Source organism: Tasmannia lanceolata, unplaced genomic scaffold (genome assembly GCF_043159265.1).
Source record: "Tasmannia lanceolata isolate RefF3 unplaced genomic scaffold, GAP_Taslan_0.1 ptg000005l, whole genome shotgun sequence".
Lineage (NCBI taxonomy): Eukaryota > Viridiplantae > Streptophyta > Magnoliopsida > Canellales > Winteraceae > Tasmannia > Tasmannia lanceolata.
In genome coordinates, this window is record NW_027518682.1 from 17691584 (window position 1) to 17705765 (window position 14182).

At 39.6% G+C, this 14182-nt stretch overlaps 1 protein-coding gene across 1 annotated transcript; it reads left to right on the forward strand.

Annotated features, from left to right (window-relative positions):
- The first annotated feature begins 257 nt into the window (after positions 1-257).
- On the forward strand, positions 258-9920 carry LOC143876401 (SUPPRESSOR OF GAMMA RESPONSE 1-like). The gene is made up of 6 exons (XM_077378101.1): positions 258-755; positions 1333-1474; positions 7968-8154; positions 8441-8925; positions 9103-9519; positions 9603-9920. Exons 1-6 carry the CDS (start codon positions 748-750, stop codon positions 9666-9668), a joined length of 1305 nt encoding a protein of 434 aa, XP_077234216.1. The 5' UTR covers positions 258-747; the 3' UTR covers positions 9669-9920.
- Positions 9921-14182: the final 4262 nt, after the last annotated feature.

A 14182-nucleotide genomic window follows, 5' to 3' on the forward strand; every position in this document is an offset into this window, starting at 1 on the left:
GAAGCATATATAAATCTTCACATATGGAAGAGTATCATCCCACGGAGATGATTTTTGAGGCAAGACCTATTTAGGTTGGGTCGCAACAAATCAACGGTTTGGATCTTCGAACATAGTGGAGCCAAAGCGATTTTTTTTTACCATACACTCTTATCGTTTCCAGCTTCTTCAAAGATCTGAACCATTCAATGTTGGGCCCCACTAATGGTTCATGTTCAAAGCGAAAGGAGAGTTCTCTTGTGAGAATAAGTATGTTTGGGATTACCTTGTTTCAAGGTGGCAAACGGCCGTGCCGTCACGGCACACGGCACGATTTGGCTACGGGCCGTGCTGAGCCAGCACAAATAAGCCTGAGGTTAGACACGGCACGGCCGACGGCGCACGGCCCCACGTCACTGTAGAAATCGTGCTGTGCAGGCACGGCCCAGTTGCCACCTTCCTTGTTAGATCACTAGGTTTTGAGACAAAGGGCTGTACATGTTGTTGAGGGTTGGAGGCGAATTTGTCCAAGAGGGGGGCGAATTAATTCTAATGGTCAAGATCTTCCTATTCCTATACACCCTGACATTTTCCCGTACAAGAATACATTTCCGTAGAGACGACGAAAAGTGGTGTACACTATTTTTGATTTGACTCCGTCGTTTACTCCGACGACCCAAATCAGTGCTAAAATGCCATGCCTTTTTTCTTCATTTCGAACGCAGTCGGTGCTAAAATCCGCCCCTTTCACTTGATTTTCTTCCGATAATGGCCGGGTATGCATTTTCAAATCCCACCCCCTCCTCTCTTACTTTATTCCATTTTCTCTCTTTCAATTGCTAGATGTGTTCTGGTTTCCATTTTCATTACCCTAGAAACAAAGGACGTCTAACTGTTCCAAGACCAAACACTTGGCTCTTTTGTATGGGTTTTTTGTTGTTGTTGTGATGAAAATGCCCCTATTTTGTAATGCAGTGTGATTATGTTATAAGGGAATGCCATGAAACCCTCTCAAATACAATATCTTTGTAGCACCCAAACCAATGCGTTTGTTTTCTAAAGGAAGCCCATTAAACCCTATCAAATACGAGATTTTTGGCGCATACCCAAATTTTAATTTGGGTGTTTTTAGATAGTAGTTTATTTAATCCAAAAAGGCCCAAATTTTACCCACTTAGTAATTTGGGTGTGCATCCAAACACACACGTTTAATTTTGAGAGGTTTCAGTCTCGAGTTATGTAGGGGAAACCTAATTATACTTGTTTTAATTCTTTTTTTTTTTTTGCATTGGTGAATTGGGAGTGACTCGAGTTCTCTTACTATTGTTTTTTTATTCAATTTAAATGGTGCAGGCCATCATGGTTAGTCGACAGCAGGAGAATTGCTACAAAAATCAAGAGTGCTTCCGAAACATTTGATCACGAAAAAATCAAGTGGAAAAGCAACCCCACAAGAGCTTGTCCCAGCTGCAACCATATTATCGACAACAGCGATGTATGATTTCCTTACTAGTCTGGATTTTCTCTTTAAATGAATGATAGGAAACTATATAAAGACCATCTGGGTATTAGTAACTTCTATAAACTTACTAAGTACACAGATTGAGGGTAAATTGAATACTGATGCATTGCAGGCAGATGGAAAGTTAGAAATATTGTAGTTGACTGGTAATTGGTCCATTAGTTGTTTTATTTTGTCCTTTTGGTTATAATGCTGTTTTTTTTAAAACTGTGGCTGGGTACTTAAAGTGAATGAAACACGATAAAGAATCTAACCTTCTAAGGATTGTGAATATGATAGGAAAATAGTATTCAAAGATGAAGTCGATTTTACATGGGTTTATGCTCGTTACAGTTTACAATTGGCTAAATAATTTACTAATTTATTTTATCATAACCAATTTACAATATGTGATAGGAAATGCAGGTTTGTTAGTTGTGGAATTTAGAACTATGAAACATACACTACTTATTTGTACTCCCTCTTTTGCTTGACTAGGGTATTTTAGTTAGTGTACACGATTCTTGAGAATTGTTTGCATCCGAATATCTTCATCTATATTCTATTGTGGAATTTCAAGCTAATGAAACAACCAAATCTTAATTGAATCAAAGCAAGTAACGTAGGAGACATGGCCACAATGGTGACTACAACGGTGGTCTCCTCATAGTCATCTCCTTCTTGCTGAGAAAACGAAATTGACATGGGCGATGAGGATATCCAGATAACACAGTATCAATGAGGAGAGTCATGTATATTAATAAAAGGAGATTGTCATGGGGGATGCGGATATCAGGATAACACAGTGTCAAGGAGGATAACAATGTACATTAATTAAAGGAGATTTCCATGGTCGATGAAGATATCAGGATAACATATAGATTGTTCGATGGTGGCAAACGAAATGATAGATTGGATGGCTAAGTCAGGGGTGCCAGGTATTATCTGTAAGCTGAATATGGAAAAAGCATACGATAGAGTCGATTGGCAATGTTTGGACTTTTTCCTTCACAGAATGGGATTTGGTGAGAAATGGCGAGGGTGGATCAGGAGATGCTTATCTTCAGCATACTTTTCAATTTTGATTAATGGCTCTCCACAGGGTTTCTTTAAATCGTCTCGAGGCTTACGTCAAGGGGACCCTCTCTCGCCTTTTCTCTTTGTTATTATAGCGGAAGCTCTTAGTGTGCTGTTGAAGAAAGGTCAAGCGGAGGGGCTGATTTCAGGGGTTTCCTGCCGTGCTTCTGGGTTGCAGGTTTCCCATTTGCAATTTGCGGACGATACCCTCCTATTTAGCTCTTCCTTGGCCTTAGAGATTCTTAATCTGAAGGCCATTTTAAGGTGCTATGAACTAGTCACAGGTCTTCGCTCCAATTTCTCTAAATCCCGAATATATGCTCTGAATCTAAGCGAGGAAGAAGCTTCTACCTTAGCCAATATTATGGGTTGCTCTCTAGAGTCCTTGCCGGCGTCCTACCTGGGATTGCCCTTGGGAGTAGGGCGCCCATGTAAATGTGCATGGGATCCCATTGTGGCAAGAATAGAGAAAAGGCTTGATACATGGAAGCGGAATTTGTTATCTAAAGGTGGTCGGTTAACCTTGATTAAAGCGGCCTTGGCTAATGTTCCAATATATCAACTATCTCTATTCAAATGCCCGGAGTCTGTTGTGAAACGTATAGAACAGCTTCAGCGAAGATTTCTGTGGGGTGGTTCAGAACAACATCGGGTCATGGCACTAGTCAGCTGGAAAGAGGTTTGCATGCCAATTCAAGGAGGTGGTCTAGGCATTCGAAGGATCAGGCAGTTAAACCAAGCTTTGATGGGTAAATGGTTATGGAGGTTTGGCGAAGACAACGCAAGATTATGGACCAGAGTAATCTCCGATAAATATGGTGTTGCACCAGGTGAGTGGACTTCCCTAAATAATTTTCTTAATCCTGGGGTGACGATTTGGCGGGATATCCTCCGCCTATCTCCGACCTTTCATCGAGGAGTTCGATTTCGGGTGTACTCCGGTGCACGGATTTCTTTTTGGTCAATGTGGTGGTGTTCGTCTGCTCCGCTTCAAATTCTTTTCCCGGATCTGTTTTTAGTAGCAGCAGATAAGTTTGTTTCTGTCCAATACTGCTTCGAGTGCTATGATGGTAAAGTTATATGGCAGCCTCTTTTTCGTCGGAACTTTTTTGACCGCGAGCTGCCATCGGTGAACAACTTATTACAGCTTCTTGCTGAGACTTATGTCAGTGGCTCGGGGGATGACAGAAGGTTGTGGGTAAACACTTCTTCAGGCAGATTCTCGGTAAAGTCGTTTTACAACAGTGTGGTGTCTGTTGAGGGCAGTGCTTTGGCAGCAAAGGTGTGGAAATCTGCAGCGCCCCCTAGAGTTTGCTTCTTCGGATGGTCCGCCATAAGAAATAGGATCCAAACAGTGGATTTCTTGCGAAAGAGGCATATGCTGATTATAGATCACTGTTCTATGTGCCTTGAATCTGGGGAGTCGGTGGATCATCTTTTCATTCATTGTCGAGTAGCTAGGGAGGTCTGGGGGAGGATTCTAGTAAGATTCGGCATCAATTGGGTGTTCCCCTCCTGCTTGCAAGATTTGATTGATGGATTGAAATGTATACCATGGGGCAGAAAAGGCAAGAGTTTGTGGTGGCTGACACTCATGGCATTCTTATGGGTCATCTGGAAAGAAAGGAATTCCCGAGTTTTTGTAGGGAAAGCTAAATCTCCTCATTTACTATTTATTCAGGTCATTACTCTGATTATATCTTGGGCAAGGGCACTCCCGTTATTCAGATTTGTGTCGGCCTATGACCTGTGGGAAGGGTGGAGATTGGTCTGTGAGAGTCAGGAAATCAGGCCAGTTTTAACCCCCAAATGGAGCCCCCCTACTGCCGGAATCGTCAAATTCAACTTCGATGGCTCCAGTATGGGGAACCCTGGACCAGCTGGGATTGGGGGTGTTTTAAGAGATAGTAACGGTGTGGTCCTTCAGGCTTTTTCGGGGCCCATCGGTAGGGCTGATTCGAATGAGGCAGAGGTCAGGGCAGTGCATCAAGGCTTTTTAAGTTTGTTAAGGGGGCGCTCAGTTAGATGTGTGGTGGAGGGGGACTCGTTGAATGTTATAAGATGGCTCAGGGGCTCTCGGGAACCCCCGTGGCGTTTTCTTCAATATTTTGATGAGATTAAGGACCTCGTCAAAGAAATGTCGGTAACTTTTCAGCAGGTGAGAAGATCGGCTAATGAGGTGGCTGATAAGTTAGCAAGAGATGGAGTGTCAAATCAAGTTCTCACTCTTTATGATTTTCTCCCTCCTTAATTTCATCTCTTAGTTTTTGTTTTTGTTTTGGTTTTGTTTCTCTTCTAGTTCTGTGAGGGGGACTCCCTCAGTCTTCTTATATCATACTACCATTCAAAAAAAAAAAAGATATCAGGATAACACTATATCAAGGAGGAGAGTCATGTACATTAATAAAGGAACTGCTTTCCATTGGCTATGAATATATCTGGATAACACATAATCAAGGAGGAAAGTAATTTATATTAATAAAAGGAGCTGCTTTTCATGGACGATGAGTATATCCGGATAACACAGAATCATCAAGGATTCTTCAAATGAAAGTTGTCATGGAGATAAGATCAGATTATATTGTCTGACGAAGATCTCTGTAAACTATGGTTCATGCACATATGATTATCAACAAATGTGAGATTTTTCTGAAAAAGGAAGAATTTTTAAGGAGAGAGACTTTGGGGAAGGGTTTTGTCAAAAAGGATGAAGAAATATTTGGACTAAACAGAACAAGAAAGAAGAATATTTAATCTAGTGCGTTATTTTATTTTATTTTTTGCACTAGTTTACTTAGTGAAGGCGTCCAAATTATGTGCTTGATGTCAACCTAATTTGATAGCCTTGAAAATTCTTGGTGTGGAGAGGTCACATTCTCATTAATTTCAACAATGCAACTTTGACATGCTTAAGCTCTGTAAAGGAGCCCTTTTTATTAAAGTTACACAGCCAATAAACATAAAAACCTCGATTGAACTCTCCAAAATGACCAACCATAATTACAAGATAATATTTCTACACTTACAACAATTTCTACCATGATTCGGCAAAAATCAAGCCAACAATAACACCCTTAAAGAAGATAATATTTCTACACTTACAACAATTGCTAACATGATTCGGCAAAAATCAAGCCAACAATAACACCCTTAAAGATTTATAGAGGACAAGTCTGTTTGAGTCACAACCAGAAACTCCATGTTGTTGCTTCAAACAGAAAACTTTAGGATTGAATTGATAAATTGAAAATTCATAAATTCAATACAGAGACATCAGTGTCTTCTTTTCCACTTTAGGATTTTAATCAATACAAGCTATCATCATCAATCACAATGCCAGAATTTTGCAAACTATAAATCCTGGTGAGGGCCAAAATGGAATCAATTGCTCCTGTCATGCTCCTGTCACTGACAGATCACACTTCATGGTGCTATTAGTTGTTGAGGTGCTGAATAGGCCAATTTAACATGCTTTTGCATTGAAGTTTGGTTCAGTGAGTGGAATAAGCACTTAATTCTGATGATGCCCTTGTTCACTCTTACTTTATACCATGACAACATTGAGGATTTGGATTTCCCCCTTGTTTAATAAATGAGGATTAGATCCTTTGTATACAATAAATACTCTGTAAAAGAATGGAGGGAATAAAATACCCTTAAGGCAATGCAACATTTAGAGTATACAATATGTATGTTATGACTAGCCAACATGCAAACCCTCAGTGTTGTTTGTCAGATTGTTGACATCGTTTTGTTTGATGCAAAGGATCAATGATTTAATTGGATGTCATAATGACTCTCTTGTTTAACCTTTCTTGATACCATGGCAAAGTCGAGGTTTTGGATTACCTCTTTGTTTCATAAATGGCAGAAATATAACATTTACAAATCCGTGCTGACAGATATATAACATTTACGAATCCATGCTCTAGGAGTTGTAACTTAAACAGTTTGCAATTCAAGCTGCTATTTGAAATATCCTCTTGTCAATCATCAACTAGCTTGAGTCGACTACCTTTTACCTCGGCCGAGTTATTGTCCGAGTCCGCGTTTTGTTTTATGAATTCAATCAGAACTCCTTTGACTCTTTTGAGTTATGCCCGCATCAACCAAGTACTTGCCCATGCCGCAGCGAGTTGACTAGGATTTGTTTTAGCTGTGTTTTGTCTCGCATCCGCATTTTAAAACAAATGTTTCAAACTCAACATATTCATGTTCGGTTTGCTGCAACGTAAATTTATGCCAGTATGTCACAATATTTTCTTCCAGTGGAGCTTGGGGGATTTGGGTTAGAAGAGCTACTTTTAATCACGAAAGTGATGGGTCTCCTCATTGAGGTGGTTTGTTCCAGTAGTCATTAGTCTTGATTAAGGGAAAACTGAGTCTTACTCTGCCAAAGTACTTTCATTATTGTACTGTTGATGGTCTCAGATCTCTGCACTAAACCCTCGACACTATGTTGGATACATCTTGTTTTATTTTAGTGATACTAGACCCAATTTTATCAGAGCGTTGATTAAATTGATATAGAAATTTTAGTTTGTATCAAGTTTTGTGAATCATATTTGAAGTTCTCTTTTGGAATAAAACAGAGTTCAAAAGATATGGATGTCACTTTTCCCTTTCAAATTGGAACTCTCATTGCGGAGTTGAACCCTCAATACTGTTTAACTGTCGTAATTTTGGACTGGATGAAGTATACAAAAATTTTAATCATTTGACCATGTCAAAGATAGTTGAAATTTTGATCAAATTTGAAGTTTGAATTCTCCTTCAGTGGAAGATGAAGGACCTGTGTTTTCAACACTTTGGTGGTTAATTAATTTATGGCAATGCTATCATTAAAAAAAAAATAAAAAAATCATGCCGACGCTATACATTCTCTGGGTTTTATAATTTATATCCATGTGGAAGAGAAAACATTTAAATTTTTAGCACCTGTATGATTTTCTGTATCTTGAAATTTGCTTTTAGTTTAGCTTTTTTGATGCCAGATGCCATCCATCCATACCATGTACTTGTAGAGCACTATGGATCATTGTGACCTAGCTTTGTCTTATGGTGGAGGATCTCAGTTGGGATTTGGCAGCAATGAAAGTGGTTTTTGGTTGTGTTATAAATTATTGGTAGCATTTTAAACCTACACACATTTGCCTTCTGAAACTGTGTTGCTAGCTCCATATGAAAATGGAATATTTATTAGATCATTAGCTGGCTCTTCATTCAGTTTGCAGCTCTTATTCTTGCTTTGTGGTAGGTTAGCTGGCACCAAACACAAATTGAGCTCCGGGTTCAACCCTAGATTGCAAAATTTATATTCATTTGGTTGATTGGCTAAAACTATTATCCCGTGCACAGAACAAGGCCATTTCTAGATTTTTAGAATATCTGGATCCTTTTCACTTTTCAGGTTACTCAGGATTGGCCAGGTTTACCCCGAGGTGTGAAATTTGATCCGTCTGATCAAGAGATCCTTTGGCATTTACTTGCAAAAGTTGGCGTGGAGGATGTAAAACCACATCCATTTATTGACGAGTTCATACCGACTGTTGATGAAGAGGATGGAATCTGCTATACCCATCCCCAGAATCTACCAGGTGATTACTACCTGATAGGCATTGCTTTCTTTCTTCCCAACTTTGGCCCCCCATTTGGTTACATAATCTAGGATTGTAAAAACCCTGGATCTTATAAGCTAAAACCAGGATTTTCCAATCTAAAACCTTGATTTTACATACGAGGGACTGTAGAATCCTATATTTAGCTTATAAAATCTACATTTTAGGTTGTAAAATCCAGGATTTTACAATCTTGGATTATTAAATCTGTGTATCCAAACGGCCCCTTATGATTACTAACTTCTGCCAAAACATGTGCTTCTAGGAGTCAAGCAAGATGGAAGTGTGTCCCACTTTTTCCACACAACAATCAAGGCATACAACACTGGAACTCGGAAGCGGCGAAAGATTCAAAATAACTTAGGGGACGTCCGTTGGCATAAGACAGGAAAGACGAAACCTGTGATTATGGATGGGATACAAAAAGGGTGTAAGAAGATTATGGTTCTTTATATTGGCAATGAAAAAGGTAAGAAACCTGAGAAAACCAACTGGGTGATGCATCAATATCACCTTGGCACGGGTGAGGATGAGAAAGATGGAGAGCACGTTGTTTCTAAAATATTTTATCAGCAGCAGTCAAAGCAAGGCGAAAAGAACGAGCAAGAGCTGGATCTTGAAATCACTGGAGATGTTATCGTAAAAGTGGACCCCGTTGCCCCCAAACCTAATGAGCAAGACCTGGATCTTGACATCACCCAAGCTGTTATCGTAAAAGTAGACCCCTGTGATACCAGACCCCCCTCGTTCTGAAAAGTGGCATGCTAATCTCGGCTCAATCCAAGAACCAACACTTGCTTTTGAGGAACCCTCCGTCCAAGTACTGCTAACCTCTAGCACTCCTAAAATTCTAATCTCATATTTTCATCTGAATCTTGATGTGATTCTGATATTTTGTTGAGCTAATTCTCTGAATTGATAACATAGGTTACAGCAATCTATGAGGCTGGAAATGACAAAAATGGCATGCAAACTGAATGGGGCGAAAAGATTTATGATCACGAAAGCCTTTCCACATACATGCAAGCTGAATGGGGCGAAAAGATGGATGATCACGAAAACCATAACACAGACGATCCTAAATGGTGGGAAGGGGAATCACAGTTCTTGTTAGATTCTCAGCAACTCGTGGAAGGTCTTTCTCTGTGTGATGAGCTCCTTGAAAGTCAGCCATCTTGTGGGGGCGATGATGAAACAAAAAAGCTTATGCCTCGCCTATCTGACTACTCTCTCATAGGAGCAGAAGATCTTAAAAAGGATCTAGAGGAGTGCCAAAAATTACCCCATTTTGATCATACAAATATCGAACTTGATACGGCTCCAGAATTTCGACTGAGCCAACTGGTATGTTGGTTTACAATTCAACTTTTTCTCCTGATGTTGAATTTGTGATTGTAATTAATCAACTTTCCAATTGTGTTTGTAAGAGTTTGGATCACAGGACAGCTTTTTACTTTGGGCTGGAAACAGCGCCACTGACTGAAGCAGGTTGATGGGGGAAGCAACCAGCAACAACTATTTAACTTGTTCATCACCAAACAAACGGCCTTGTTTTTGTAATTAATCATGCGGGCCTTTTTGAATAGGAGGGGATCAAAGGGTTTTCTGTCCTGTTTCATCGTACTCATTGCATAGGTTTGTTCTTCATCTATAGTATTTTGTTAAATTAAATCTTGTATGCTGACAGGATTTTAAGCTGTAATGCCTATACTATTTCAATTTTGAGAGGGCATTTGTTGCTGAACGGTAGCCAAAGTTCCAAATGCAAGATCTTTTGGCTGCTTGACCTTTACCTCGGAAGGAAAAGAAAAATTAAGAAATAAGAAGTGAGACGATTTTTTGGCCCATGTAGGATAATGTGCCCCCTTTTTAATGCGAATTGTGGGCAGACTTTAATGCTTTTTGACGTCGAATCAAGTTAAAAGGGAGGTGCATTATCCTATTGGACGCTCCATTTTTAACGTGAATTGTGGGCAAACTTTATGCATTTGGTTTCTCAAATGTGAGAGATCATCGCCGTTGATCTTCCGAAGATCTCCCCAAATCATGTTTGGTTGCCCAAACTTCCTTTGACCCCCAAACATCCTCGAGACATTATTATTACATTTTTTTCTTACGTGGCTTATTATTACCTTTTTTCCTACATGACGCTTACGTGGCCACAATGTTCCCTCCTCTACTATTCTCACTATCTTTCACCATTTTGGTGGAATTTGGGGAGAAGATTCTTGTCTTATTCCCTTTTCTCTCTTTCTCTCTCTTCCACTATCGATTTTGCTAAAACACCCCTACATGTTCCACTAATCTTCTCACGGATTGCCGCGCAACCAAACACTACTTACCAATCTTCCACTATTCTTCTCCTCATCTTCTATGCTTGTCTTCTTCCCTTTGACGTCTTCTTCTACTAATGTCCCAGCCAAATTCAAGCAACCAAAATGCTTTTTGACGTCAAATCAAGGCATTATCCCGGGGAGGGAGCAAAAAAATCATCGCCGAATAGGAATTTATTTTCCTTTCTTTCTCCTTTACATATATCTTGTCGAGTTGATGCGCTTGTGTTATAGAAAAGAAATGGAAAATCACTCTTTTAGGCTTCCACATCGATTTCCTTCCTTTCACTTGCATTCTTTCTTTTAAGGGAGGAAATGACGTGGATTTATCGGCACTCGATCTCATGCTTCAGTTTTCATCTCATAGTAGCGCAAAAAACTTATTTTCACTTAGCCCTGTTGGATTGTGGGAATTTTTTGGAAAAGTTTGAAAAAGAGTGACTTTTCTAAAATTTCTTACTTCTCCAATGTTAAATTACACATTAAAAAGGTAACTTGAACCACAAAAATTCAAATTTTATTCCTGATGACTTTTAATTTATAATATTATCACTCTAATTTATCATTTCCTTCTAAATCATGGAAATGAAAAAAAAGCCTAGGAAAATTTTTTTCGACAAGAAATGTTTTTTCTGCAATCTATACAGGGCCTTAGAGAAGATTGTTAGACGCATTCATCTCCTCCCCACTGCCTCTCTCTCTCTCTCTCTCGGATTTTTTTCTGGTTTTTCTCTTACCTCTTTCAAAAAGAGGGAGAAGAAGCCAGGAAACCTCTCTTCATCGAGCCAATTTTCTCTCTGGGATGATGGACGTGCTCCATGATGGGTGCACATATTTTTGTAAGGAAAGAAGAGAGACAAAATCAACTCCTATTTTGTGATTCTAACCCCCCACATTGGACATAAAACAAAACAAATTTTAGGCTCATCTTTCCACTTAAAAATGGGTGGTGTAAAATTTCTTTTACGCCCATTTTACATATGCTCTGTTCATTCGACCTAAAATGGACATAAAACAAGATTTAGGACCACTGAAAAATGGTTGTAAAAATTGTTTTGCCACATTTTTACGTGGAAAGAAATATGAGCTAGACTTTGACTTGTGCTAAGAGTAATTCCTTTCAAGTTCTGTATATTGGACAGAGGGCTTTGTAATGGAAAATAGGAAGAAATTCACTAAAAGAGACGAGACAAAACTAGTATTTCGAAAACGTTGTGCCTGGGTAAGAACTTTTAGAGTGTTGGGATTTAGGATAAAAATAGGAAAATGATAAATGCGCCTCTTTTTCATCACTTAGGACACCCAACAACAGTGTATCAATGACTGCAGAGGGGCAGATGTACTTCACGTCAGAAGGATTCAACAGATTTGATTGCCACGTACACTGCAGGTGAGTTTCCCATGTGATGAAAAGGGGCGCATTTAAGCTTATGTGGGGCCTAACAAGTGAATTTTTTTTATCTATGACCAAGGTAAGCCCCACATGTACTTATTCTCGAAGCCAGCCCTCTTTCTTCTCGCTTTGAGCACAAACCCTTGGTAAGGCCCAACAACGAATTGTTTAAAGAAGGTGGAAACCATTAAAAAGTGTATTTAAAAAAAATAAAAATAAAAAATCACTTGGGCGCACTTGGTTCAAAGATCCAAGCTGTTTGCTTATTGGCCTCGCTGTAAGTAAATAGGCCTTGCCCATAAAATCATCTCGATATGATGATCAAAACCCAATGATCAACCTCTGCACATTGGAATGTTAGGATCATCGTATGGACATGACTTTTGGTGAAAGGCCTATTCACATTGGGGCCCATCAAATGAGTGTTTGGATATTGGAATAACATGGGCCGCAATAACTTTTCTAATAGATGTATTATACGATATCTGTATGTAGGTAAACGCAATTTTTTTTTTTTAAATTGAATGGAGGCCACCGTGTTCAAAGATCTAAATCATTCAGTTGTTAGTCCCCAACGTAAATACGTCGTACCACAAAAAGCATCTCCATTGGATGATTTTAACCCTTCGATCAATTGAGATTTCTTTATGGTGTTGTTTATCTATAGGCTAGAGGGTTAGGATCACCCAGTAAAGATGAATTTTGGAGCACAATCTAGTAACATTGGGGCCCAATAACTGAATGATGTTGTATTTTTTTCAAAATATATACTCACGTATGAACAGCTGCAATATACACTGGGCCCCACCTATTATATGGCACCTACGTGGCTACGTGCCTACATCAGATAATCCGCAATTTGTAGAAAATTATTTAGGGCCATTTTTTTTTTCGAATAGGCACATCAATGCACGCTTTGTAGAAAATTATTTAGGGCCACTTTTTTCGAATAGGCACATCAATGCGCACTTTGTAGAAAATTATTTAGGGCCACTTCTTTCGAAGATCCAAACAACAAAACTCGGCTCCGGTCGGGGTCTGAGGAACTTTCCTCATACCCCTTTATAGCAGCAAAGAGGGTGGGTATGGAAATATCAATTCCATGCTTACTTTTTATTTTCAGAAGTAATTGAATTTCTACACCCCTTGCTATTAGACTATTAGCAAGGGGTATGAGGAACAGTACGCGGAACTTTCCTCATACCCCTTTATAGCAGCAAAGATGGTGGGTATGGAAATATCAATTCCATGCTTACTTTTTATTTTCAGAAGTAATTGAATTTCTACACCCCTTGCTATTAGACTATTAGCAAGGGGTATGAGGAGAGTTCCTCAGACCCCGACCTGAGCCAAGTTTTGTTAAGATCCAAAGCGTTACATTTGTGGAGAGTCAACGTAAATAGGTTGTGCTCCAAAACGCATCTTCATTTGGATGATCCTAACCATCCGATCTAATACAGCAACATCATATATAAATCTATTTTTTATGCGTAGGTTGGGGTTAGACGGACCCCTACCAGAATATTGATTAAAGAAAGATGATACAATAGAAGCATATATAAATCTTCACATATGTAAGAGTATCATCCCACGGAGATGATTTTTGAGGCAAGACCTATTTAGGTTGGGTCGCAACAAATCAACGGTTTGGATCTTCGAACATAGTGGAGCCAAAGCGATTTTTTTTTACCATACACTCTTATCGTTTCCAGCTTCTTCAAAGATCTGAACCATTCAATGTTGGGCCCCACTAATGGTTCATGTTCAAAGTGAAAGTAGAGTTCTCTTGTGAGAATAAGTATGTTTGGGATTACCTTGTTTTCAAGGTGGCAACGGGCCGTGCCGTCACGGCACGATTTGGCCACGGGCCGTGCTGTGCCAGCACAAATAAGCCTGAGGTTAGACACGGCATGGCCGACGGCCCACGGCCCCACGTCATTGTAGAAATCGTGCTGTGCAGGCACGGCCCACGGCCCCACGTCATTGTAGAAATCGTGCTGTGCAGGCACGGCCCAGTTGCCACCTTCCTTGTTAGATCACTAGGTTTTGAGACAAAGGACTGTACATGTTGTTAGGGGTGTAAACGGATCGGATTCGGAGCGGATATGGCTATATCCGAATTCGATTACAATATACACTATCCGAATTCGGATTCGGACTCGGATTCGACGGATATTTAATATCTATTACCGAATTTGTATCCGTCAGATATTGTTCGAATTCGGATATTATCCGTATCCGTTTATCCGCTAAATTCGAACATTTTATTACAGCACTTTCT

Excerpts from the sequence above, each read along its gene's own strand:
- LOC143876401 (XM_077378101.1), top strand. Across the intron at positions 1,475-7,967 it reads ATATTATCGACAACAGCGAT|GTTACTCAGGATTGGCCAGG; the intron begins GTATGATTTCCT and ends TTCACTTTTCAG. Across the intron at positions 8,155-8,440 it reads CCATCCCCAGAATCTACCAG|GAGTCAAGCAAGATGGAAGT; the intron begins GTGATTACTACC and ends ATGTGCTTCTAG.